This window comes from Apodemus sylvaticus, chromosome 2 (genome assembly GCF_947179515.1).
Source record: "Apodemus sylvaticus chromosome 2, mApoSyl1.1, whole genome shotgun sequence".
NCBI lineage: Eukaryota > Metazoa > Chordata > Mammalia > Rodentia > Muridae > Apodemus > Apodemus sylvaticus.
The window spans coordinates 162,526,693-162,550,426 of record NC_067473.1 but is presented as its reverse complement, the minus strand read 5'-3'; the positions used below and the strand labels follow the sequence as shown (position 1 = coordinate 162,550,426).

At 44.9% G+C, this 23,734-nt stretch overlaps 1 protein-coding gene across 1 annotated transcript; it reads right to left on the bottom strand.

Moving 5' to 3' along the window:
• Positions 1–932: 932 nt before the first annotated feature.
• Akap3 (A-kinase anchoring protein 3) lies at positions 933–20,371 on the bottom strand. The gene is made up of 4 exons (XM_052174921.1): positions 20,268–20,371; positions 16,539–16,634; positions 9,504–11,849; positions 933–1,279 (listed from the first exon to the last, which is right to left on the bottom strand). Exons 2-4 carry the CDS (start codon positions 16,632–16,634, stop codon positions 1,124–1,126), a joined length of 2,598 nt encoding a protein of 865 aa, XP_052030881.1. The 5' UTR covers positions 20,268–20,371; the 3' UTR covers positions 933–1,123.
• Between the last annotated feature and the right edge of the window lie 3,363 nt (positions 20,372–23,734).

The window sequence follows — 23,734 nt, the reverse complement described above, 5'->3', positions numbered from 1 at the left end:
GTCCATCTGTTAGGTCCCCTCCCCCCCCTTTGTAGCTAGCTTTGTACTCATGAAATTAAGGGATTACTCATATCCAGTGCTGGGATATGGCTCAGTTGGTAAGATGCTTGCTGTAGGGGGGAGTGGGAGGTGGGCGGGTGAAAGGCTGGAGGCTGGGCACAACAGTGTTACAACTGGCCGGGACTCAGCCGCTCTGGGGGAGGTAGGCTATTTTACACCCCACCCCACAACCAGAAACTTCCTCTAAAATGAATCAATAAACAAACGTAAAAAAATAAAAATAAAAATCCGGACTAGCAAAATAGTTGGGTGCTGCTGAGCTGAAGAATGTCCTTCCTTCCTTACCAGGGAAGGAGAGAACTGATTCCCACAAGCTGACCTCTCATTTCCACACCTGGGCTGTGGTAACTTGTCTTGCCCACTAATCAATACATAAACGTAGTTTAGATTGAACTGGATGTGATCCTCCTGCCTCCACTGCCCAAGTGTGACCATTGCGGGCCTGCACCCCATCCCACCACTGAGAACACAGCTGTAGAACCATTTTTTTTTCTTTTTCTTTTTTTGCCACTGGGGATGAAACTAGTATCTCACTGGCTCCATCTGCCTCACCAGTCGCCCCGAGGCTGCTTCAACTATACCTTGTCCTCTGGGTACGGTTGGAGGTGGCAGTGGGTCTACAGCTTGCATAGACTGGACACTGGGTCACACCCACAACACGTGTGGACCATTCTCACTGGCTATTAAAAACTGTTTTACAAAATAGGCCCTGTTGTGGCTTATTTTAAGGGAACAGTTTAATCAGCTCACCGCTAGGGACAGCATGGAGTCCAGTGGGTGAGCGGGCCATTCCGTCGCCGCCCTCCTCCAGCTGGGCTGTCTCAGGGAGGCTGCGGTCTCACCTTTCCAACAAACGCAAGCCACACTCACGCTGCCCTTTAACTGTAATCTTTTAATTTATGTCCTTGCTCGCATGGACAAGAAAATCTGCAAAATCCAGTGAGTAGCATTAGATGGCGTGTCTAGTGTGGGTGGTACGGAGGGAACTTTAGGGCTCTGTGCGGCAGGGAGGGGCTGAGGGGGCGGGGCGCGGCCCGCGGCGGGAACTCCGGGTGGGCCCCAATCACAGGTTTGCCATCAGCCAGTCCAGCAGCTGCAGCCGCGTGACATTTCCCACTGCCTCATCCAGCTGTCGCTCCTTCTCATACCTCAGCACCGACTGCAGAACCTCCCCGACGCTGCGGCCTTTCTCCACAGCGGTGGCTGAGAGCTGAAGCAACTGCGGAGAGCAGAGAGAAGGTGATGGAGGAGCAGAGCAGGCCCAGAGCAGACCAGAGAGGCCTGCATCCCTGGACCGCCGAGCCACCCCACCCAGGGAAACTCAAGCAGGAGGGGCTCGGGGGAGGACACACCTTCAGGGATCTTCTAGCCTCTGCCTCCCAAGGGCTAGACTTACAGGCATGAGCTACCTCTCACTCCAAACAAACGTTGTTGAATTTCTGTGGAACATGGACCTTGTACATGCTTAGCTCTGGGCCCCAGCCCAAGAAGACTTCAGCTAAGAAAGTCGTTACCTCATTCATAATACAAGCATGTTAATACTGTCCTGTTTGTGATTCGGAATGTGACCTCTCACTGAGTCAAAGCCACCTATTTTTCCCTTGAAGATGGTGCTTCAAAGTGAGCATTTGTCAACACTGCTCTTGTTCCCCAACAGTTCTAAGATTTTGTGCTCACCCTAATACAGAACAGTCTCTGTAGTGGTAAATATTTAATAAAGAGTCCCGCCCCGCCAGGCCTCTATACCACCCCTTCCAAGTATCTGGTAAAGCATGACTCTTAAACTTGAATGGTTAACCAAATATATTTATGTATGAGAAACTCCCAATTTCATAACGCCAATTTACAATGATAAAGTATTATCCCAATATTTCTAACCTCTCCAAAACACTAGAGATAGTTCTGAAGCCATCTTGACATCTGAGTCTCCTCCTCTGCTCCACTTGTCTGGTCCACCCAGCCTCTCCCCGCCCCTCATTTCTCTTAGCTCCCCTCCCCCCATCCAATCACTGGCCTCTCATTACCTCAAAGTGAATGGAGAGGAAATATCTTACTAGTCTGCATTTGTGATAGCTTATATTGATTGGGAGCTAGACAAGATCTAGAACCACTTTGAAATCACTGAGGTGTGAAGACTGCGGGCAGCAGTGTTCCCGAGGCTGGAGTCTCTCACAGCTCACGGAGAAGAAAGCTCGCTGAACTCAAGCAGTCGCCAGCCTCTGCTTCCTGCACTGTGGAGGCCATGTGATTGACCACAGGCCACTGCTGCCATGAACTCCTTACCATGGAGGATTGACTGCACTCCAGAATTGCGGCCAAAATAAGCTCTCTGCCCCTAAGTTCCCTTGTCAGGTGCTCTGTTATGTAAGGCAAGAGGACAAGTCAGTAGCACACCTCTGTTGCTCCAAGACCAACCTGGGTCTTATGGGACTGCTCCCCATACACCTCAGAGCCCTAGTGTCAGGGCTGGAGGTACAACAGGGATCGATGTCACCTCAGGAGACGTTGCCTGGAAAAGCGAAGGGGCCTGCCAGGTTGAAGTTCCAATCAGAGTCACGGAGCAAACTCAAGTCCAGCTCTCAGAATCCCAAGCTCAGTCCTCTTCCCCAGCACACAGTGTGGACAACGGGCCGAAGCAGCCATTCAGCCATGTGCACAGGGCATTGTCATTCCCCTGATATCCTAAGGGCACCAGACTTCTCCAGGCAGGAGCTTGGATTTGTACACCCTGCGTTCACTGTGGCAAAGCACAGGAGTATAGGCTATGCCCCAACCTGAGAACTTTTCCAGAAAGAAAAATTCCCACAACAGAAACTGAAGTAAGTGTTCTTGGAACAAGCAAGATAAAGTTTTGTTGGATGTGACGATGCTTGCTTGGAATTCCAGGACTCAGGAGGTAGAGGCATGGTGTTTCTTAAGTTTGGGGCAGCATGTTCTATGAAGTGAGGGCCAACTTAGGTTAGTCCAGTTTTCAGAAAACAAGGAACAAAGCAAACCAGCCTGGTGTGCAGGCTTGCCTTGGCTGTCAGGAAGGCAGAGGGGGACTAGTGCAAGTTCAAAGCCGCCTGGGCTACACAGGGAGTGCAGAGCCAGCCCCAGTGACTCAGGGAGGTCAGACCCAAGTGAAGGATTGCAGGGGTGGAACAGGTACACGCCCCGTGTTCCATCCCCAGTTCAGGCACTGAACAATGATTTGCAAAGAAGTAAGAGATATAAGGAAAACTGAGTGGAAATGTTAGGGCTAAAAAGTACATTAAGCTCATAAAATAAGGCATCAGATGGAGGAAACTGCAGAAGGAAGACAACAAAGTAAAAAAAATGATTGAAGACCAAAGATATGTGATAAGAAGAAGTTAGGGCCTGTGAGCACGACTCAAAAAGGTTTAACCTTCCCATCCTTAGGATTTTTTTTGTTTGTTCGTTTTTCTTTTTTCTTTTTTTCTAGACAGGGTTTCTCTGTGTAGTCCTGGCTATCCTGGAACTCACTCTGTAGACCAGGCTGGCCTCGAACTCAGAAATCCACCTGCCTCTGCTTCCCAGTACTGGGATTACAGGCGTGCGCCACCACTGCCCAGCTCCATCCTTAGGATCTTAACTCAATACACACATGGGGAAAAAGACCATGGCTGGCAGAAGAGAGAGGCCAAACCAGAATTCCTCATCGAGCAGAAATACACCTCAGGAATGAAGGTCAAATAAAAACCATTTTCAGACAGTGTTTGCCTAGTGTGTGCCACACCCTGAGTTTGATCTCTAGTACAAAGAGAACTCCTTTTCCAGCATACATGTTCTAGGAGAATCACTAGAGGACTACATTAGCCCAAGGTAATTGGAGGCCAAGTAAGAGAAACTGTTGCTCTCAGTGCAAATGGGTGACTGTCTTTAACTCCTAAAGACAGGAGTTAACACAGCTGCCCAGGCCACAAAGTAACACATCTTAAGGAAAACAAACCAATCAAGACAGCCCCTAGAATACCACAACAGAGAAATTCAAACAGAACACTAGAAAATGTTCAAACGAACCAAGAGGAGGCAGAAAAGGAAAAATGAGAAGGACAACCACATCTAGAACAAGCAGCTCTTGGACCATGACCCACTGACCTCTTAGTGAGTAGCCGGAAAATTCATAGGGGCCAGATAAGTCAGGATATGTGACTTCCAGAGAAGTCAGACACACCCACATATCCTTGTGTGAAGGAATATATTTAGTTCCCTTTCTGACAGGTATGCAAAAGCCTCCCATAGATGGACTCAGTGGACTAGTCCTGCCTAGTGTGTGTGGGGCTGTGGATTTAATTCCCAGCACTGAGAAAATAAGAACACACAAACCAAAGAGCCAGCATCAACACACAAGGCACACAGACATGTGGCATTTGAGACATGCCACATTCACTGACACATGACCAGGTGGGAAGCCCGTGTGACCTTAGGATGGGCCAGCTCTGTATGAACTGTTTCCTTCCAAGGTTCACAGTTCCTTGCTGTGAAATTGTCCTGTGCTTTATAGGGTGCTGAATTATGTGCTTGGCCTTCTGCCCCATTGACAACAGTTTTCCCTATTGTGACAGTCAAATGTTTCCAGACTTTGTCAAGTGTCCTCTGGGGACAAACTGCATGTAGTTGAGAACCACTGGACAGGGCTGGGGTAGAATGCCTTGCCTAGTGTGTGAGGCTCAATTCGAGCAGAACAAAGACACAGAAAAGCAACACTAATTGGACAGAAATTATTCATATTAGATAAGACATAAAAAGCACACAGCTTTAGTACCCTGAGGTGGAGGCAGGAGAATCAGAAGTCCTTAGCTACATATGTAATGAGACTATAACACAAAGACAAAGAGCACACAGGCAAAAAAGCTAAATCAGATAATTCATCATAATGTTTGCTATTTTAAAAGATGCTTCACACAGAGCAAACATTTGAGAGTTGTGTCTGACACAGGACTTGTTTCTAGAACGTAGAGCCCTTGGCTGGAGGATGTTTGGCTCAGCTGGTAGAGCATTGGTGTACCAACGCAAAGCCATGCGTTCAGTTCATGAACTGGGGATGGTGCCACATATCTGTAAACCAGGCACTGGAACTCAACACACACTCAGCAACAGCATCAGAGGATCAAGGCTATCCTCAGCAACGGAAAGAATGGGCAGCCTGGGCTACATGAGACTCTGTCTTAAAAATCAGGCAAACAAATCTCAACTCCAAACAAGGAAGGAAACACCATCATCAGAATGTGGACAAGAGATCTGCACAGACATGCAGGCAGTGGATCCCACCAAGAATCAACACAAATGGATTAAGGAGCACAGACAGTTATGGTCAACATCTTTAGTCATTTGAATCTATGTTTATTAAATCAATCCACAATGATCTGTCACTATGACTCCTATAGTAAATGAAAGACATGTTGAGAATGGGGGGGAGTGGAAACCCACGTAAATGGCTACTTTGGGAAGTCATACCATCACCATCACCATCACCATTTAAGGTCTAACAATAAAGCCCAGGATAGTCTCCAACTCACTATGGAGGCCATCTTCCCTCAGTAGGAGGGTAATGCAGATATAACCAGGGAAGACCAGCGCTGCGGTTTGAATGTGAATGTTTCCATAGGATCCCATGGTGGAATGCTTGGTCATCGGATGGTAGTATTGTTATGGAAGGCTGTGGAACCTTTAGGAGATGAGCATTGCTGACGTAAGAGGGCCACAGGGGAAGGCAGTGCGGTGTCCTAGCCTGCCTCCACTTCCTCCTGCCTGCCTGCCTGCCTGCAGACACATGTGAGCAGCTGCTTTGTTCCTGCCTCCATGCCTTCTCTGCAGGGCGGGGCTGAACCCCTTGGAGACTGTAAGGTACAGTGAACCACTGTACCTTTGTCAGGCATCTAGTCACAGCTGTGAAAAAACTAATTCAACTTACTACCTAAAAGGCTGGTACAGACAGATCAGGAGTGCTCAGCCTTAGGGGATGTTTTAAAATTCGCAAGACTACAATAAACAGAGTCAACCATTAGACTATATACAAATGGACAATTCAATGGCACAGAATAGAAAGTTCAGAAAGAATCAGGCAGAAGCGGGCAGGGGGGGGGGTGGCGGCAGCGCAGGAAATTACAACAAAATCCCATCTCCCTCCCTTCCACCTGACATGCAAACAGACATAAAAAGATCACTCTTAAAAACTTTAAAATATCTCAAAGTACTAAAAGTCGAAGCAAAACCCAGAAAATATTCAAAGGAAAACTATCTCAGATTATCTCAGATTAGATTAAATTGTATATGGTGAAATCAAAAGAAAACCCCAGAGACTTAGGAGACTGTGACAGGACGATCTCCGTTAGAGACCAGCCTGAGCTATACAGAGAACCTAAGGCCAGTCTGTGCTACATAGCAAGACCCTGTTTCAAAGAACAAATTAAAAAGCAAAACAGAACAAAATTATAAAAATTCTATGTTGCAGAATCTGTACCTTTACAATGTATGCATTTATGTAAGTTATATGTATACATGGGTATTCTATCTTATGAATGAGGGAATGTGTATATCACATACATGTGTGCATGTACATATATGTTTGTATATGTTTCTCTTGTATGTACATATAAATATCACATGTATTGTACATGTAAATTATGTCCAGTGTGTTGCATGTATATTCTGTCACTTATAAAAGCATGTAACCAACTTGTACTAAGAAAGACATAGGAATACATTAGCTCTACATGTACACACATGTATTTCTGGAAGGACACCCCAGGGATAGCTAGGTCTGGCTTTCCTGCAGGGAGGGCAGTAGAGATGTGATTTCATGAGGAGACACTGTTTTCAGAGTTCAATCTTTTTAAATTTTGAGTTTTGATTCTTGCATCCATATGGCCTATTAAAAGTCAATTCTATGGTGTTGTAAGCATTCGGGTTCCTGGGCACCCCAGTCAGGTTCAGTGAGCTGCATCAGCGTAATGATAATTGCCTACATCAGTGTCTTTCCAAAAGAAAAACTGGTGTCAGATAGTTTATTTGCTGTACGTTTTACCAACCATTCAAACCACTGCTGACTATTCCTCCTACTGGCCCTTCAGTGAAATAACAGGAAGATATTTTTTCTCCAGAATTAACAAAGCTGTGTAAAGGGTCTACAAGTCTATTGACCTATCCAGACAAATATATTACAGAACTTTAGTTCAAAATCCATCAGCAGAATGTATTGTGTATGCTGTGTATAGTGGGTTGGAAAGATGGCTCTAGAATAGCTTTTCATACTCTGCACATGGAGGCTGTGCTTGCTTTTAGCTTATTTATTCATCTAAAATATTTGCCAGAATATATTCTCCCTGTGTATGCTGACCACTGTGGACCAAGATAATTGTGCTGTATGGACTGGAAACACTGAAAGACACAGAGTTTGCCAGAGTCCCAGTGCCAGAGCTAGAAGATGACAGATAAATGACTTACTTGACATCTTCCTGGCTGTCAGACAAACATGGTAACCCCATTACCAGGGCTATCTACACACATATCAACTGGGTATATTGATAAAGATGAAGATTGTATTCTAGTAGGTCAGAAAGAAGTTGCTCATGAGGATGTTCTATAACACCTTGAGTAACAACTGTAGCCTTGCTAAGCCTGGGAGTGAGGTCCTGACTGACGTTCTTTCTTAGGATTGATGCAATCTAATCTGCATGCTATGTGATTTTGTGTCTTCCCAGTTTCAGGGGTTATTAATCCAATTTATTAAAAAAGAAAACCCTTTCCCTCCATGTCTTCTGGTTTCTAAGAGTATCCTTCTTGTGCTTGGTGTTAGAGAGATAACCCCTCTGTCTCCCTTCTGTCTCTCCTAGGCCTCAAAAAACAAAAAACAAACAAACAAAAAAACCCAATAACAACAACAGCATCTACAACAAAACTAGCAAAAAACAAAAACAAAAACAAAACAAAAACAAAAACAAAAAAACCAAACCAAAAATGATTAGAGCATCCTACTACTCCATGTCTTTTGGTTTAACCTGCAGGTGTCTCTGGAGACACTTCTGAGGGTTGCCACCAAAGGCTTAGAAACTCTGGCTTGTGAGCCACACATTCCTTCCTATGACACTGATTCTTCACTCTAGAGACTCTAGTACTTGTCCTTCTCTTGGGATCGTCACAGGAAGTTTGCTGTCGATTTTCTTGGACTCCCTGCAACATTGTAGATCAATAAACTGATCCTAAGAACTAAAGATTGTCTAGCCTCAATACAAGATGGAAGATAGGAAAATTTGGCCAAAGACTGGACGCTTAAGTTAAATACACACTGCACTGGGGTCTGTTCTGGAGGCAAGCAGGAAGGTAGCATAAAGTGCCTTATGTGCAGGCCTTCCTGGCTCTTCATCAGGTAAGGGCTATGGCAAAGAGAAGCCCAGAAGAAAACCCACAATCTTAGATAATTCCCGCCTACTTTTCAAATGAGAAACAACAGAACACAGGAACCAGAGGACATACCTCCTCTGACTCCACAGAGTTCCACCCCATGCCAACATTTCCTCCCAAGCCACCAGAAAGAGCCGGGCGGTGGTGGCGCATGCCTTTAATCCCAGCACTTGGGAGGCAGAGGCAGGCAGATTTCTGAGTTCGAAGCCAGCCTGGTCTACAGAGTGAGTTCCAGGACAGCCAGAGCTACACAGAGAAACCCTGTCTCGAAAAAACCAGGAAGAAGGAAGCCAGCCCTCTAGAGCTCAGGAAGAGTAAGGCCTTCTACTGACATCCTATCGCATACCTCTCTCATACATACACTACTCCCTTAAGACAAGTGCCTGGCCCTATGGGGCTAATCCACATTTACATCCTGTTTTCACTCACAGACCTCCAACATACAAGGTGGAACTTGGGAAGGACCCACACAGATTAACAGTAAGTTTCAGACCTTAACTTTAGTCCTGAATTTTGACTCCCTGTTGTGGCCCTGGGGAGAAACAGAGGCTCTGGGAGAAAGCTACAAGGCAGCAGGTTTGTTTACTTAATGTCCTGATGTCCAACAGCCCAGGATGCAGGCTGTTCCAGATCAAGAGCTCAGTGACTACAAGTAGCTAGCAGAGAGCCACAGGTATAGAATCCTGGTAGCAAGCAAACAAGCAAACAAGCAAGAAAACAAGCAAAAAGGCAGCCTCAGGTGCAGCCTTCTGTCTGACTCCTATCCGGAGTCTCCTGGAGAATTTTCATTTGTGCTCCTGACACAATAAATAAATGCAGAAATGCAGAAGACACCATTTCTCCAATCCTCTCTTGGTGTGATGCTGGTTGTGCGTGGTCTAATCTCAGATTACTCTTACCTCTACTGAGAGGCATAATCTTCAAGTTCCTTCTGTCTGGTTCTCCCCTTCCCATAGCTGTGTTTGCTCCCAATCAGAAAAACACACAGACTGTAAGACCCAAGTTAACCCACGGGAAAGCCCTCTGGTGTTTCTTACCTTCTCCTGGATTCCTTCATCGTCACCAGCAAAGTATAAAATAGGGACATTGAGCTCTGAGGCAGCCACCCACTGAAGGACAGCTTGCAGCTGCTTGTTCTGAACAGTGTCGGCCAGATTGTGGTTGCTGACGATCACCTTGGGGATTTCACAGCCCTCAGGTGGCTGTCCTGACAAACCTCTCAGTTCATTATGGATGGCGAGGTAGGCATTCTGCAGGAGGGCTTCGGCTGTCCCCGTGCCCTTGACTGGTAAGCACTCGTATAAGTTATCCGGGAAGGCAGAATTTGGCCGGCTGGCGTCCCCACACTTCTCATCTCCCAGCTCCGACAGGGGAGAGTCACAGGACTTGGCAATAATGAGGCATAACTTCATCACCGAGTCCATCAGGTGCTCCATCATCTGCCCATTCATACAGCCGTCTAGCTGGTTGGCGACCATCTTGGTAAGTCCAGATAAGGCACCACCAGTGGCCTCCTCCTCCTCACAGAATTTCGGGGCAGGCGGGCTGATAGGCCTATCACATGGAGTCATGGGCCTTTCACACAGGTTGATCTCTTCTTCCTTAATGTTCTGCTCATGCACTTTGGATTCACAGTTACGGCTACCTTTGAATATGGTCTCGCCAAGTAAGTTCCGGATAAAATTGAAGATGACACTCATCAGATCTTTCTTTTCCGTTTGTTCTTGGTCACATATCTTGGTCACATGGGGCGGAGCCTTAAGTTTGCACTCGTCGTGTACTAGAGGAGGAGGAGGAGCCGCCTTGTTGGGAAAGTTGGTGCTGGCGGCAGCTTCTAGGAAGCTCTGGGCATCCATCCTTCCCCCCTGGGCCAGGTGGTACTGAATCAGAAGCAGGGCCGATACAATCAGGTCCTTGGCCCAGGAATCTGATTCACACACAAAATTTTCAAAATTCTCTGGTGGCTGAGGTGGGTGAGGAGGGATTACCTCACCAGGATCCGGGCACTCGAAGGAGACCTCCGGCGGAGCGGTACTACCCGGTTTTGCAGCACGCTCCAAGCCGGGAGATTTTTGCTGACTCTTGTGCCACATGTTCAGTCCCTCCTTAATAATATGCTCACCCAGAGTTTCAGCACATGACTTCTCTTTCTCTTGTTTGCATGCAGAAAACAAATTTTCTTTCAGTTTTGATTCTGATTTCATCGCAAAGTTCAAGTTTGAGAGCTTTGGGTCACCAGGCCGTGATTTCATGGAGATAAGGGAGTAGCTCTCAGACTTGTCCCTGGCCTTCCGGATGTTGTCAGGGAATTTCTTGGCAAACATCACGTTGTATAGCTTGCCCAGCATGGCATCCATGATATCTGTGGCCTTTTGGCTTCCATGAGAAAAAAAGCTTCGCTTCACGGCCGAGACAAAGTCTGTGTCGGTCATGAGGCTCCCCGTGACGCTGTGGAGGTTCTTCATGAAGGAGTCGATGAGATCGGAGACGACTTCTTTTGCATGCTTCATCAACACCTTCTTCAGCAGAATCGTGGCGATGGTCGTGTCTTTCACCTGGATCTTCAGCGTCTTCATGATGGAGACCATCATGTCGGACACCACGCTATTGGCGTAGGTCATGATCCCTTGACTAATAGAGTTTGAGAAGTCGTCAGGCCTGTCGGGGCTGCTCCTGAACAGTTTCCGATCTCCGGGTAAGGACCTGCCACCCTCCTTGGCATCTCCTGCATTCCGAGATTCAAACACTTCCTTATAGAAGAAAGACTTCTTGGAGCCAGGCTTGTCATCTGGGCACTTGCCTTCCTTCGTGCTCTCCTTGATCTTCAGAGTGCTTGTGTATCTTAGACCAGGGGCCTGTGATGACCCCAGGGCCCTGTCTCCAGAGCCAGGAGCTTTGTCACCGGCAATGTTCTTGGAACACGCAGTGACGGTCTCGTTCACGAGCTCAGAGGCTACGGTACTCAAGCTTTTGTGGGGTGTGGGCTCATCGCCCATGTACAGGGACTGATGGACACATTTGTTTTCAGTGCCGTGGATCTTCTCGTTGATCTCCTTCCGGGCCATGGCGATCACTAGGTTTGTGAGGCGGTTGGCGTAGAAGGAAACTTCATCTATGGAACCCCCATTACCAACATGGGCAATGAGGCCCTGGCCAGGGTTCTCCTTGTGAGACATCTCAAAATGCAATCTTCCTGGATTGCCCTTGTTGGTGTTATTGTAATAATCAACACAGAAGCCTTTCCGTTGGTCCACCGGGTAAGCCACTTCCTCCCCAAATGATGACTCTCCAGGCTTGAACCTCGAGTCTTGGAACCCTGCCGTACTTTTCTCCAGGTCTTTACGGAGCCAGCTGAGTACTCGGACAGGATCTGATGACGAATCCTGAAAAGCAGACATGGTTTCACCCAGTTGTACCACAGCAAAGACACGGGACACTGAGGACACCCGCAAAGGCCAGCTGGCTCCAGCATCTTCATAGAAGGAATCCATATTTATGCAACATTTAAAATAGACCAGACACATGATTTTAAGGCTACCATCCTAAGTGTTGCTTCTCTTGCTTTCTTCATTTTACAAGGGAGAGAATCAAAGAACTAAAAGATCCAAGTTAAGTTGGCTGTTTGAAATTATAAGATTAGCTAGGGATGAAGCTAGAATCCCAACGAGGCCATCTACTCTAAAGCCCGTGTTCTTAGATGCTGTATTATACAGCTTCCATTGCTCCTGACGGCAACATCCTGAAGATCACAGGGTGTTCTTATCTGCAATGAGCTGGTACTGGTGTGTGTCTGTGTGTGTGTGCTTTGTTTTTTTCCCCTTTTTTTCAAGGTAGGGTTTCTCTGTGTAGCCCTAGCTGTCTGCAACCTCATAGTAATCTGCCTGTCTCTGTCTCCTGATTGCTGGGGTTAAAGTCCCTGTCACCCTCACCCAGGTATCTGTTGTTTTTAAATTTATGTCTATTTTTATAAGTATAGTTTCAGAAAAAATGGGGAATTTGTACTTAATTATTTGATACAGCAAAATCTTGACATGCTAAATGGCTTCCCATGACTAAACAACATTAATGAATTGATTTATAATTGGAGAATTAATAACTATGGGTGACTAGTTTTGTGCAGGTACAAACTCTTTGATGGACATGAGCTATGATAAGCACATACATATTTATATATGTCTGCTTACTGTAACCCATATGTGGCAAAAACTTTAAGCCTAAGTATGGCACCACATACATGTATATGCTTTCTTTGCTATCAAATGTAAAGAATTCTGAAATCTAGGAATGACCACATATGCGGCTCATTTAAAAAAGAATAGTGTTTTATTATAAAATTGTTAATATTTTGTTAAACTACTAGTTTTTTCTTTTTCTTTTTCTTTTCTCTTTCTTTCCTTCTTTCTTTCTTTCTTTTTTTCTTTCTTTCTTTTTTTTTTTTTTTTTTTGAGACAGGGTTTCTCTGTGTAGCCCTGGCTGTCCTGAAACTCACTCTGTAGACCAGGCTGGCCTTGAACTCAGAAAACCACTGCCTCTGCCTCCCAAGTGCTGGGATCAAAGTTGTGTGCCACCACTGCCCGGCTAAACTACTAGTTTCTTATGAAAGTAAAAGTTACTAGCTATTGGGCAGGAGAGATGACTCAGTAGTTTAGAGCCTTGTTCTTTCAAAGGTCCTGGGTTTGATTCCCAGCACTCATGATGATCACAACTGTCTATAACTCTGATTCCAGGGGATCCAATACCCTCTTCTGGCCTCTGTAGGCATCAGGCATATGCCAGGTGCACAGAAAAAATAACCATATACATAAAATAAAAATAAAATACTTAAAATGTTACTGGATAGCCAGGCAGTGGTAATGCATGTCTTTAATCCTAGCACTTGGGAGGCAGAGGCAGGTAGATTTCTGAGTTTGAGGTCAGCCTGATCTACAGAGTGAGTTCCAGGACAGCCAAGGCTATACAGAGAATCCCTGTCTCGAAAAACAAAAACAAAAACAAAAACAAAAAAAAAATGTTACTGGATACTATTTGTTCCATAGCAGTAATTTAAAAAAAATTATTTCTTTATGCGCATGCATGTGTATGTGTGTGTGTGAGAGAGAAATTATTTCTTTGTGCACATGCATGTGTATGTGTGTGTGTACCTGCGTGTATACATGCATATGGGTGCCTGCAGAGGCCAGAAAATGTGTCAGATCTAAATGTACTCAGGCCTGTTGCAGACAGTGTCTCAGACCTGACGTCTTTATCTCAGGGTGCAGCCAGCTTCCTCATTAGGACTGCCAGTTCAGCTGATGTAATGAGGCGGTCAGGCCAACATGGATGTGACAAGCCTCATGGCATGTTCACCAGAATTCTTATCCAAGTGGAATGGAAGAGACTTGTAGAAAATCCTGTGCGTCAGTATAAAACTCTAGATTGTCTATAATCTATGTCTAAATGCACAGCATTCTCTATAGCCTCCCGCACGGTCTGACTCTGATTCTTGGAATGCTATGTTACAACTCAGTAGGCTACAGGTATCGATGGGAACATAAAATCATCTGAGTGCCTTGGAGACTGAGGACTCCCTCTTCTCTTCTGTCAGAGTCTGCTGTTCCTACACACACACACACACACACACACACACACACACACACACACACGAGCGATCGCACCCTGAGTGGTATGGAAGGAGACCGTCAAATCATTCTTTCTCCTTTCAAAACCCAAATGCTGCATGCCCATGGAGAAGAACACCAGAAGATCAACGCTTCAGTTTCCTCTGCTCAGAGATCGTTTGCTTCCGCAGCTTGGTTTAGGTAACTCTAACCCAGTCCTCCTCAGCTCTGCCACATCTAGCTCATTAAACCCATTCAATCCAGTTTTTTCCTTCTCCACCTCCCGAGTGCTGGAGTCACAAGGTATATCACCATGCCCGGCTTGAAATGACCCTGAACAAAATGTTTGACATGAAGTACGTATAACAATTATTGTTCAGAAAATCCATTTGTGAAATGACCCCAAACTGTTGTTTTAAATTAATGTCCAATCGGGGCTAGAGAGATGGCTCAGCGGTTAAGAGCACTGACTGCTCTTCCAGAAGTCCTGAGTTCAAATCCCAGCAACCACATGGTGGCTCACAACCATCCATAATGGGATCTGACACCCTCTTCTGGTGTGTCTAAAGACAGCTACAGTGTACTTACATATAATAAAGAAAATAATTAATGTCCAATGGTTACTTACATAACTTCAAGTGCCAGACATACCAAATTATACTTATATCTTAAATTATATTTAAGGGTTATACTGTTTCCCTAGGAGTGGACAGGTTCACCACAGCAGAACTCATTTTTGCTTTTGGATCTCTTAGGGTGCTTCTTGCTTAGTGAAAGATAATGGAGTTTTGTTTGGTTTGCATTTTGCTTCTCTATATGAAAGGGCAGGTACAGATAAAACATCTGATGGAGGCAGTTTGGGGATCTCTACTTTAGCAATTTGATATGAGTGTCTGTATGTCTTGTGAAGCTTTCTCAGGGTTCTGGCTCCTATTTGTAAGAAAATAAGGTTGGTATAAACTCAGATAGGCACTTAACATTACATGTCAGTCTTCTGAGTAAGGATACAGTAATGAATGCACTGGATTATGGAACCTTTTAGTTTTGAGTTACAGTGTGCAAGTGTGCTTGTGTGTGTGCACATGCAAGTGTGATGTGCATGTACCTGTATGTGTGCAAAGGATGGCAACTTGTGGTGAGTCACTTCTCACCTTTCACCCTTTCAGCATGTGAGTCTGGGACATGGACATGGGTCATTAGGCCTAGTGGCAAGCAACGGTACCCTTTGAGCCATCTCACTGGCCCTAGGCTTTCATAAAGAATTCTGCCCAATGTATGTGCATGTTTCTGGCGTTATACATGATACTGTCTGTGCTGGTCAGCTGTGGCCATTCACTGCAAACATCTTGCTTTGTGATTCTGTCTCTGAGTCCTTTAAGCATCTCTCTGGGCAGCGACCTTCATCAGCAGGGGACACTACATGGCTGCAAGGGGGTGAAGAGAGATGTGCCACAGCCCATCTGTGCCCAAGCAGCCTGGAATGAGGGCTCTTGTGAGGTTTGGCTTAAGATCTACTTTCTACACTTCTAGAATCCCGAAGCCTTTCCCTTGTCTCCTTCAATGGTATACTACCTTCCCTCAGGAAGCAATTTTAAAATGTTAAGTCATAGGTATGGCTTCTATTTTCTTATCGGATCCTGACAGATACAGCCCTCCACGCCAGGACCCCAGTAAGCACTTAATAAGTGTGAAGCATTTAACAGGCGCTTACTGGATGCTCAAGGTGCAGCAGCACTGCCACCGAGAGTTTAGACTTCTCGGCATCTTAAGCCATCCTGACTTTCAGGAATTCTTTCTGATATACCTTGGAGACATTTATGTATTTTTTTTTTTTTTTTTACAATGACTGACTGATTGGAAGCAAGGTTTATTCGACGACATTTGTGTGGAGGCCAGAGGGCAAATGTCGGTTCTCTCTGTTGTTCTCGGTTGTTCTCTCTGTCCACCATGTGGGTTCCAAGGATTGAACTCAAATCATCAAGCTTGATGGTGAGCCCCTCAGCCACTGAGCCATCTCACCAGCCCTGGGACAGTTATTTCTATGCTGCAGTTGTTTAAAACTTAAATTTTTCTCATTGTAACACATCCTTTTTATCAATCAGAGCATATTTCTCACACTACATAGCAAACGCAGGTTCACAGTCAGGAGCATGCACTACTCTTGCAGAGGAGCAGAGTCTGGTTCCTAGGGTTCATATGGTCTCTCTCACAACTGGCTGTAGCTGCAGTTTCCAGGGAACTGTACACCCTCTTCTGGTCTCTGGGGTACCTCAACTCACATGTGCAAGTCATGCCTCCAGGGACACAATAATTAAAGACTAAAATATCAAACATCATAAACTGCAGAATCTGTTAGAGTAAATTGGGAAGTTTTTTAAAATGAGCTCATTTTAGCCATCTTCAAAATGAAGAAGAGAATAACTTGATGACAGTCCAAATGTCCCTAACTAGTGCTGTGGAGGAAGGCGACCTTACCATTTTCCAGTCTTGGTGTTGGTTGTCTCCAGGTGAATAGACACCAACTTTGCAAACGCCACTTTGACTTTGTAACCAGTCAACCCTATCCGCCATCTGGTAGTATTTAAAAAAAAGAGAGAAAAAGAGAAAAGTCATCAAAAGGTTACATGAATAGAAGGAGAAATAATAAGAAAGAGATATAGGAAGCAGGAGCCAGGTTTTCCACAGAGGCATGTCCAAAGTGCCACTCAAACCCCACGCAGCCACGGATCTCCAGCCTCAGCTCTCACTTGCAGCATGATTTCTCACAAGATTTTATCTCTAGATGACTGTGGTGCTTTAATATGCTTGGCCCCAGGGAGCTGCGCTATTAGGAGGTGTGGCCTTGTTGGAGTGGGTGTGGTCTTGATAGAGTGTGTCCCTCTGGGGTGGGCAATGAGACCCTCCTCCTAACCACATGGGAGTCAGTCTGCTCCTGGCTTCCTTTGGATGAAGATGTAGAACTCTCAGCTCCTTCTCCGTCTCCATGCCTGCCAGGACACTGCCTTCCTGCTCTGATAATGGACTGAACCTCTGAACCTGTAAGTCAGCCCCAGTCAAATGTTGTTCTTTACAAGAGTTGCCGTGGTCATGGTGTCTCTTCACAGCAATGGGAACACTAGCTAAGACAATGATGTTTGTCCCCAATATGTGTTGCTCACGATCAATCTATTTCTTCTATACATGAACCTAGTTGGTGGCTGGGTCCTGCTTTGCTCCTTGCCAACCTTCCCCACACCTCAGATTTTCAGTAGACACCCAAAAATGTGACCAAATGGCTAATTTTCTTTTTCCTCCTGTGTTCTGTCTACATGTGCTAATTTTTAAAAGGGGAAACCTTTGCTTTCATACATTTCTACACTAGTAGATCTTCCTCTCTTCAGTAAGTCAATGCTGGGGGATTTGAGTCTCCAAGGTTCAGGATCCAAGATGTAGGGATGACTTGTTCTTTTGTGGCCCTTGTAACACTTTGTTCTCTTTCTGTAGTGTTGCCACCAGCCACCTGGTCCTCTGGGTGGCATCCTCTTCAGAAGACACCGCCCTGACCACCTCTATTCCTTTAGCCTCCAGTTGCCAGCCCTACACTTGCTTATCCTTGCACTTTCATGGTCCCTGACTCAGAATCCTTAATCCGAATCCTCTTTGGCCTTTGGCTTTAGTCTCATCCAAACGTTCATTTAGTGTCTTCAAAACCTTGCATTCCACATTGTAGTCTTTGAAAAGCATGGTCAAGCAGCACAGCGCTATCCACCTGGAGTGGCAGGGAGGCTCTCTTTGCCCTCATTTTATTTTCCCATGCCCAGAGTCCTCTCCTAGGCTCCACCCTCAATGGCCCCAATGTAAATGTCCTCAATTACAAACTCTGCTCCCATTTATACCTCTCAGTGGCTAAGAAAGATGAAGTAGGAGGCACAGTGCCCCTCCTCCAGGAGCATATAATGTCTTTACATTTGGATTCTAGCAGAATAATAGTTTAAAATTCCATTACAGTAAAGTTCAACATCTCAAAGCTGAAAAAGTTTGAATTAAAAGGCATGGAGGTTCTTGGGGTGGCCATCTGATTAATTGGAAATGCTGTGTTAAAGGACTTAGGCAGAGGAGAGAGCATGCACCCTCCCTCAAAATTAAAACCAACATAGACCAGAGGAACATCAAATGCATGCCTAATAGAAGCTGAAGAGAAAGGAAAGGACTGTTGAGATGGTTCATTTGGGTAAGGGTGTTTGCTGCCAAGGCTGCTGACCTGAATTTGGTCCCTGGAACTCACATGCTGTAAGGAAACCTGAGTCCTACAAGTTGTCTTCTGATTGTGACACAAATACCATGGCATGTGTGCACCTGCTTCACCACCACCACCATCACCACTACCATCACCACATACACACACACACACACACACACACACACACACACACACTAAAAATGTAACAAGAAATAATTCATGTTTGCTTACATATATAATTGTTAAAAGGAAATGTAAGATCATTCAAGAGCAGTTTTCTGTTCTCACAAAGACTTATTCTTATTTTCACATTCCATTGTCTCTGCTTCCTGATCTATAAAAATCATTTCTGTACTCCTCTTCATGACAGAGATTACCTGAGTGGACAATGGATTTTCTACAATAGAAAACTTGTATGATTACTTAAGAGTGGAGAGAAACTGAATCTGGGGCTGAGAGTGTAGCTAAGCAGAAGAGTGCATGCCTAGCTCGTGGAAGGCCCTGGGTTTGACTCTTGGTAGAGGAGAGAGAGCTGATGGGGTATGGGGGTGGGAAGGGGAGGGGGTGTGGAGATTGAATATGGCTGGACCTGCTACAAGTACTGTACATCAGTGATTCTGGTGCTGAGAGAGATCATATGCTCAAGGCAAGCCCCGGCCACATGGCAAAAAAAAAAAAAAAAAAAAAAAAAAAAAAAAAAAAAAAAACACTTCTAAAAATTTTCGTGTGGTTTTTGTATTGAGAAAATTCGGCATTAAATTTCTTAAAAGGGCCAGCAAGGTGTTTCAGCATCTGTCACTAAGCCTGACAACTTGAGTTCAATTTCCAGACCCCCATGTGGTGAAAAGAGACACTTGCCTCCTCCACACTGTCTTCTGAGCTCCACATGCACACACATCACGGCGTGTGGTACCCCTCTCCCAGTAAACGTAATAAAGACATCTTATTACAATGTTCTCAGAAGCGTTCTGGGCGATTCTAATGAACAGTAAGTACTGAGAATTCCTGGGCCAGGAAAGAGAGAGAGAGAGTGCTGGCCAATGTTGACTGCGTGACACATCTGGGAAGAGGGAACTTCAGCTGAGGACTTATTTCCACCAGGTTGGCCTGTGGGCAAGTCGGTGGGATATTTTCTAGCTTGGTAACTGACACTAGATGGTCCATCTCACTGTGTGGGTGCCAGACCGTGGTGTGTAACAGGAAGGTGAGCAAGCCTGCAAGCGGCACTCCTCCAGGTGTTTGGAGGGACTCCAACTTACATGATGAAATAAACCTTTCCCTCTCCAGCTTGTTTCTAGTCAGGGTTTTATCACAGTTCTGACAGGCAAGCTAGGACAGACAACTTAGAAGTTTTGTGAGCTTCTTTAGTTTTATATTTTAATGTTTTCTTCACTTTGCAGAGAAGTTCACACCAATGATGTTAAACCCTGTATTGTGCCAGTGACGGAGTCTGGGGCCTCTTATGTGCTAGGCATGCACTATATTCATGAATCACACCTCTATATAAAATATTAGACTTGTGGCATGGGGAGGAAGAACAGAATTAACAGTATTGCTATTTAGCCAAGAAAGGCAAGATTTAATAGCAGCTTGATCTAGAATGTTGATCTAGAATAAAATCTATGAATGATGGTCTTTCCATCTCGATATTTCACCCAAGTGAGTTGCTTCTGGTAGAGAACAACTAAGTCAACAGAATCTGTTGCCTTATTCATGCTACTAACATACTACAATTAAGATAAGACACGGGCTGGAGAGCTGGCTCAGTGGTTAAGATCACTGACTGCTCTTCCAGATGTCCTGAGTTCAATTCCCAGCAACCACTAGGTGGCTCACAACCATCTGTAATGAGATCTGACGCCCTCTTCTGATGTGTCTGAAAACAGCTACAGTGTACTCCCATACATAAAATAAATAAATCTTTTTTTTTTTTAAAGACAGATACAAATTAACCATAAGAGTAAAGGAATGATGTGCTTACTTACCCTTATTGAGGATGGGTTTTGAGATACAAGGAAGACTCCGAATGAGCCTTATTGGTGTCTTCACTATCCCTAAGTCTACCCACCCCTCCTGCCATGTAATATATAAGGACTCTGCAAAGAAAGACAGAGAAAAGTCACTACATTTACATATGGACTCCACTCTTCTTACTACCGAATGATGATATTGATTTCTTATTTTCGGAATATATATACAAGCAAGGTTGCAAAGCCACATGGAGACTTCCGTAGAGTTTTCAGATAACAAACCATTCAGCTTTGGCTAATGATCTCTTAAGTGACGACTGTTATTCTCTGCTCTTAAATGAGTGGCTTACTGAACGATCTCAAACTCACGTCACCAGGAAGCTGGAAGATAAGCGGGCAGAATGGGGACAGCCCTGGACTGTTGGATCTGAGAACATTTTGTAAATCTTTTGGGGGGTCTTGAGAGAAATATGTGTCATCATCAAGAGAGTTATAGTCTATATATCCAGTTCAACTAACTTCCTTAGCCTAGCTCTTCCGAGACATCAACAGAGGTCATTAGTGCATTTTAATCTCTTCTTGGAATGTCTACTCAGAATTAATTAATTAATTAATTAATTAATGTGCCTCTAAAATATTCCTCTAAACCCCATCCTCACTTGAGCCCAAGCCAGAGTTATCCTATCCATGACGAGTTTCTTAAGTTCCTAGTTGAATGTCCTTGCTCCGCTTTCACAGTCTCGAACACAATTCATTTCTCCTTCTCATGCTACCTAACATGTCAGCTGTGCACACATGTTCTCTCTGCTTTATTACATGGCTTCGTGAAGACAAAGCAATTTTCTAACTCATCTTGGTTTCCCTCACAAGAGCTAGTACCTTTAAAGTTGGTGCTTAGTAATATTCTGTTGAAAGAGTGAATATAAAAGTCCTGCCCAGTTGTAATTCCAGGCAGCTCATCTTTCTTAAAATTGGAGAACCTGGAACAAAAAAGAAATGGCTTGCTCAAATGAGTTATGACAGTGAGGCATCATTTTTAATATTTTAATATCCAATGTTTTTCAACAATTTTACCACAGCAAGTTACTTTAGCGTTAGGTCTTCCTATTCCAGCAATGCTAAGAAACAAACATCCCAAAATATTTAGTATTCTTTTCACAGAAATTAGTACATCTGGTAAACTCTTAGCTTACATATTCCTAATGTTTTTAGTCTATTTTGTGTGTGTGTCTGCAAACACAAAGCTTGTTTTAGTCCGTGAAACTCCCCAAGTCGTCTGGATGATAGCACAGATACATAGGCATATAGAAACTTTCTTGCTTTTTGTTATTGAGAAAGGGACTCAGTAGAGTTCATATTGACCTTAACTCACAATATAACTGAGGATGGTTTTGAATTCCTGATCCTGCTGCTTCCTGCCCAAGCTCTACTATAACGGACATGGTCCACAAAGCTTTTCAGATTTTGAAATTAATACACACATATCCCACAATAAAGAACAGATGGTCCAAAAAAGATTAAGGGAGTCAAATTATATATGTATTTATAAGTTGATGATTGGAACTGGGTGTGATGGCCCATGCATTCGATCCTAGAACTCGGGAGGCTGAAGCAGAAAGACTGTCCTGATTTCAAGGTCAGCCAGAGATACATAGCTAGCCCAGCTACCCTGGATGATACAGTTTGACGTTGTCACAAACAAGGAAAATCAAACAGTTATAACTTACTGGGGTCAGAGCTCTGTGCTATCTATTACGTTGGCAGAGGACAAAGTCAGCTTCTAAGTGTAACTAGTCACCTTTGAATCAATTCACATGATCATCGTACAGCCTGGGAAACAGAAGCCCAGAAGAAGACTAAGAACTTAACGGGCTTCTTTAGGGATTGTGGCTCTCCAGCCTGGGAGATTTTGGCATTTTCTGTGGTCACAAAGGACTGACTTAAAAACGTTCCTCAAAAATTCTAATGTTAGGCCGGAGAGATGGTTCAGCAAGCAATACTACTTGCTGAATAAGCATCAAGGCCTGAGGTTGAATCTCCATCATCCAACTCAAAAGCTAAACGTGGCTGACTTGTGCCTGTAACACCAAGCCTAAGGGCGTGGGGCAGAGACAGGATCTTAGGGCTTGCTGGCTTGCTAGCTATCAGCCTAAGTGTAGGCTCACTGAGACACCCTGCCTCTACTGAATAAGGCAGCCAGTGATTAAGCAACGCATATTCCTCTGGCCTCTGAGCTTGTAGGCTTGGGTGCATGTGCCTACGCACACGCACACACACACACACACACACACACACACACACACACACACAGACACACACACAGACACAGGCCAGTGTGAGGGGGGCTGGGGAGAAGGCTCAATCACTAAAGTGCTTGCTATTCAACCTGTAACAACCCGAGTCCCATCCCCAGCACTCACCTAACAAGTTGGGTGTGGTGGTTCACATCTGTAACTCCACTGCTGGGGGTCACCTAGCCAGATTGGTCAGAAGAGACTCTGACTCAGAATAAGTGGAGAGCAACTGAAGAAAATACCTGCTACCAACCTCTGACCTCTCTGTGCATGTTCTCTCTCACGCACAGGTATGTAATACAGATACACATCATACAAATGCTTATGAGACAGCTGGGTGTCACGGGCCAGCTTTATAATCTCACCACTAGGGAGGCCGTGGCAGAATGACGGGTGCAAGTTTGAGACCAGCTTGGACTACACGGTGCATTCTAAAGATGCTTGGGATACAGTTAGGAGGGAAAAACAAGACCACAAGATGCCAGTGCGGAAAGATGGGAGGAGGACGTCAACACGATTATTACCTCAAACTGGAGAGGAGTGCAAGCCGTGAAGGCTGGCGGGGAGCTGAGGTATGCTTAGGTCTGCTCTACTCCACACCACAAGACTACCTCAAGACACCCCTCCCCCACACCGTTTCCTAATTTCTCAAGATTCTTAAACTCATGAAAAAGCTAAATTGCAGGCAGTATAAACCTGGCTCTTAGGGGTTTCCTTCATATCCTTCCTATGTTTTGAAGCTCATTCAACCAAATTTTAATATTCATTTAAATATGGACAGATTACTAATGGTCTTTATCCCCTCCTCCCCTTCTGTCTCGTCTGTGTCTGGAGCTCTGTAGAAACCCAAAAAATCTTGCTGATCCTTGACAGTTCAACTCCACATGGCTACAGATAGCTTGCCCGTTCCCACAGCTCTGCTGCCTAACCACAGCTTCGGTTTACAGAACTCTGAGGCTTCAAGTGGGCAAGAAGCAGACTCGTGTAGCAGCATGAATTTACTCAGAGTTCTGGAGAGAAAGGAGCATATGGAGTTAGCCAGACAATACAGCTGGAAAAACCACCAGGCAGGCAGTATTCTCTCAACGTCACACTTGGAAGGAGGAAATCCCTCAGGCCCACAAACGAATGGCCTGGGATAGCAGGTCAGACCTGTAAGTAACTCCAAACTTGAGGTGGAAGGATGGC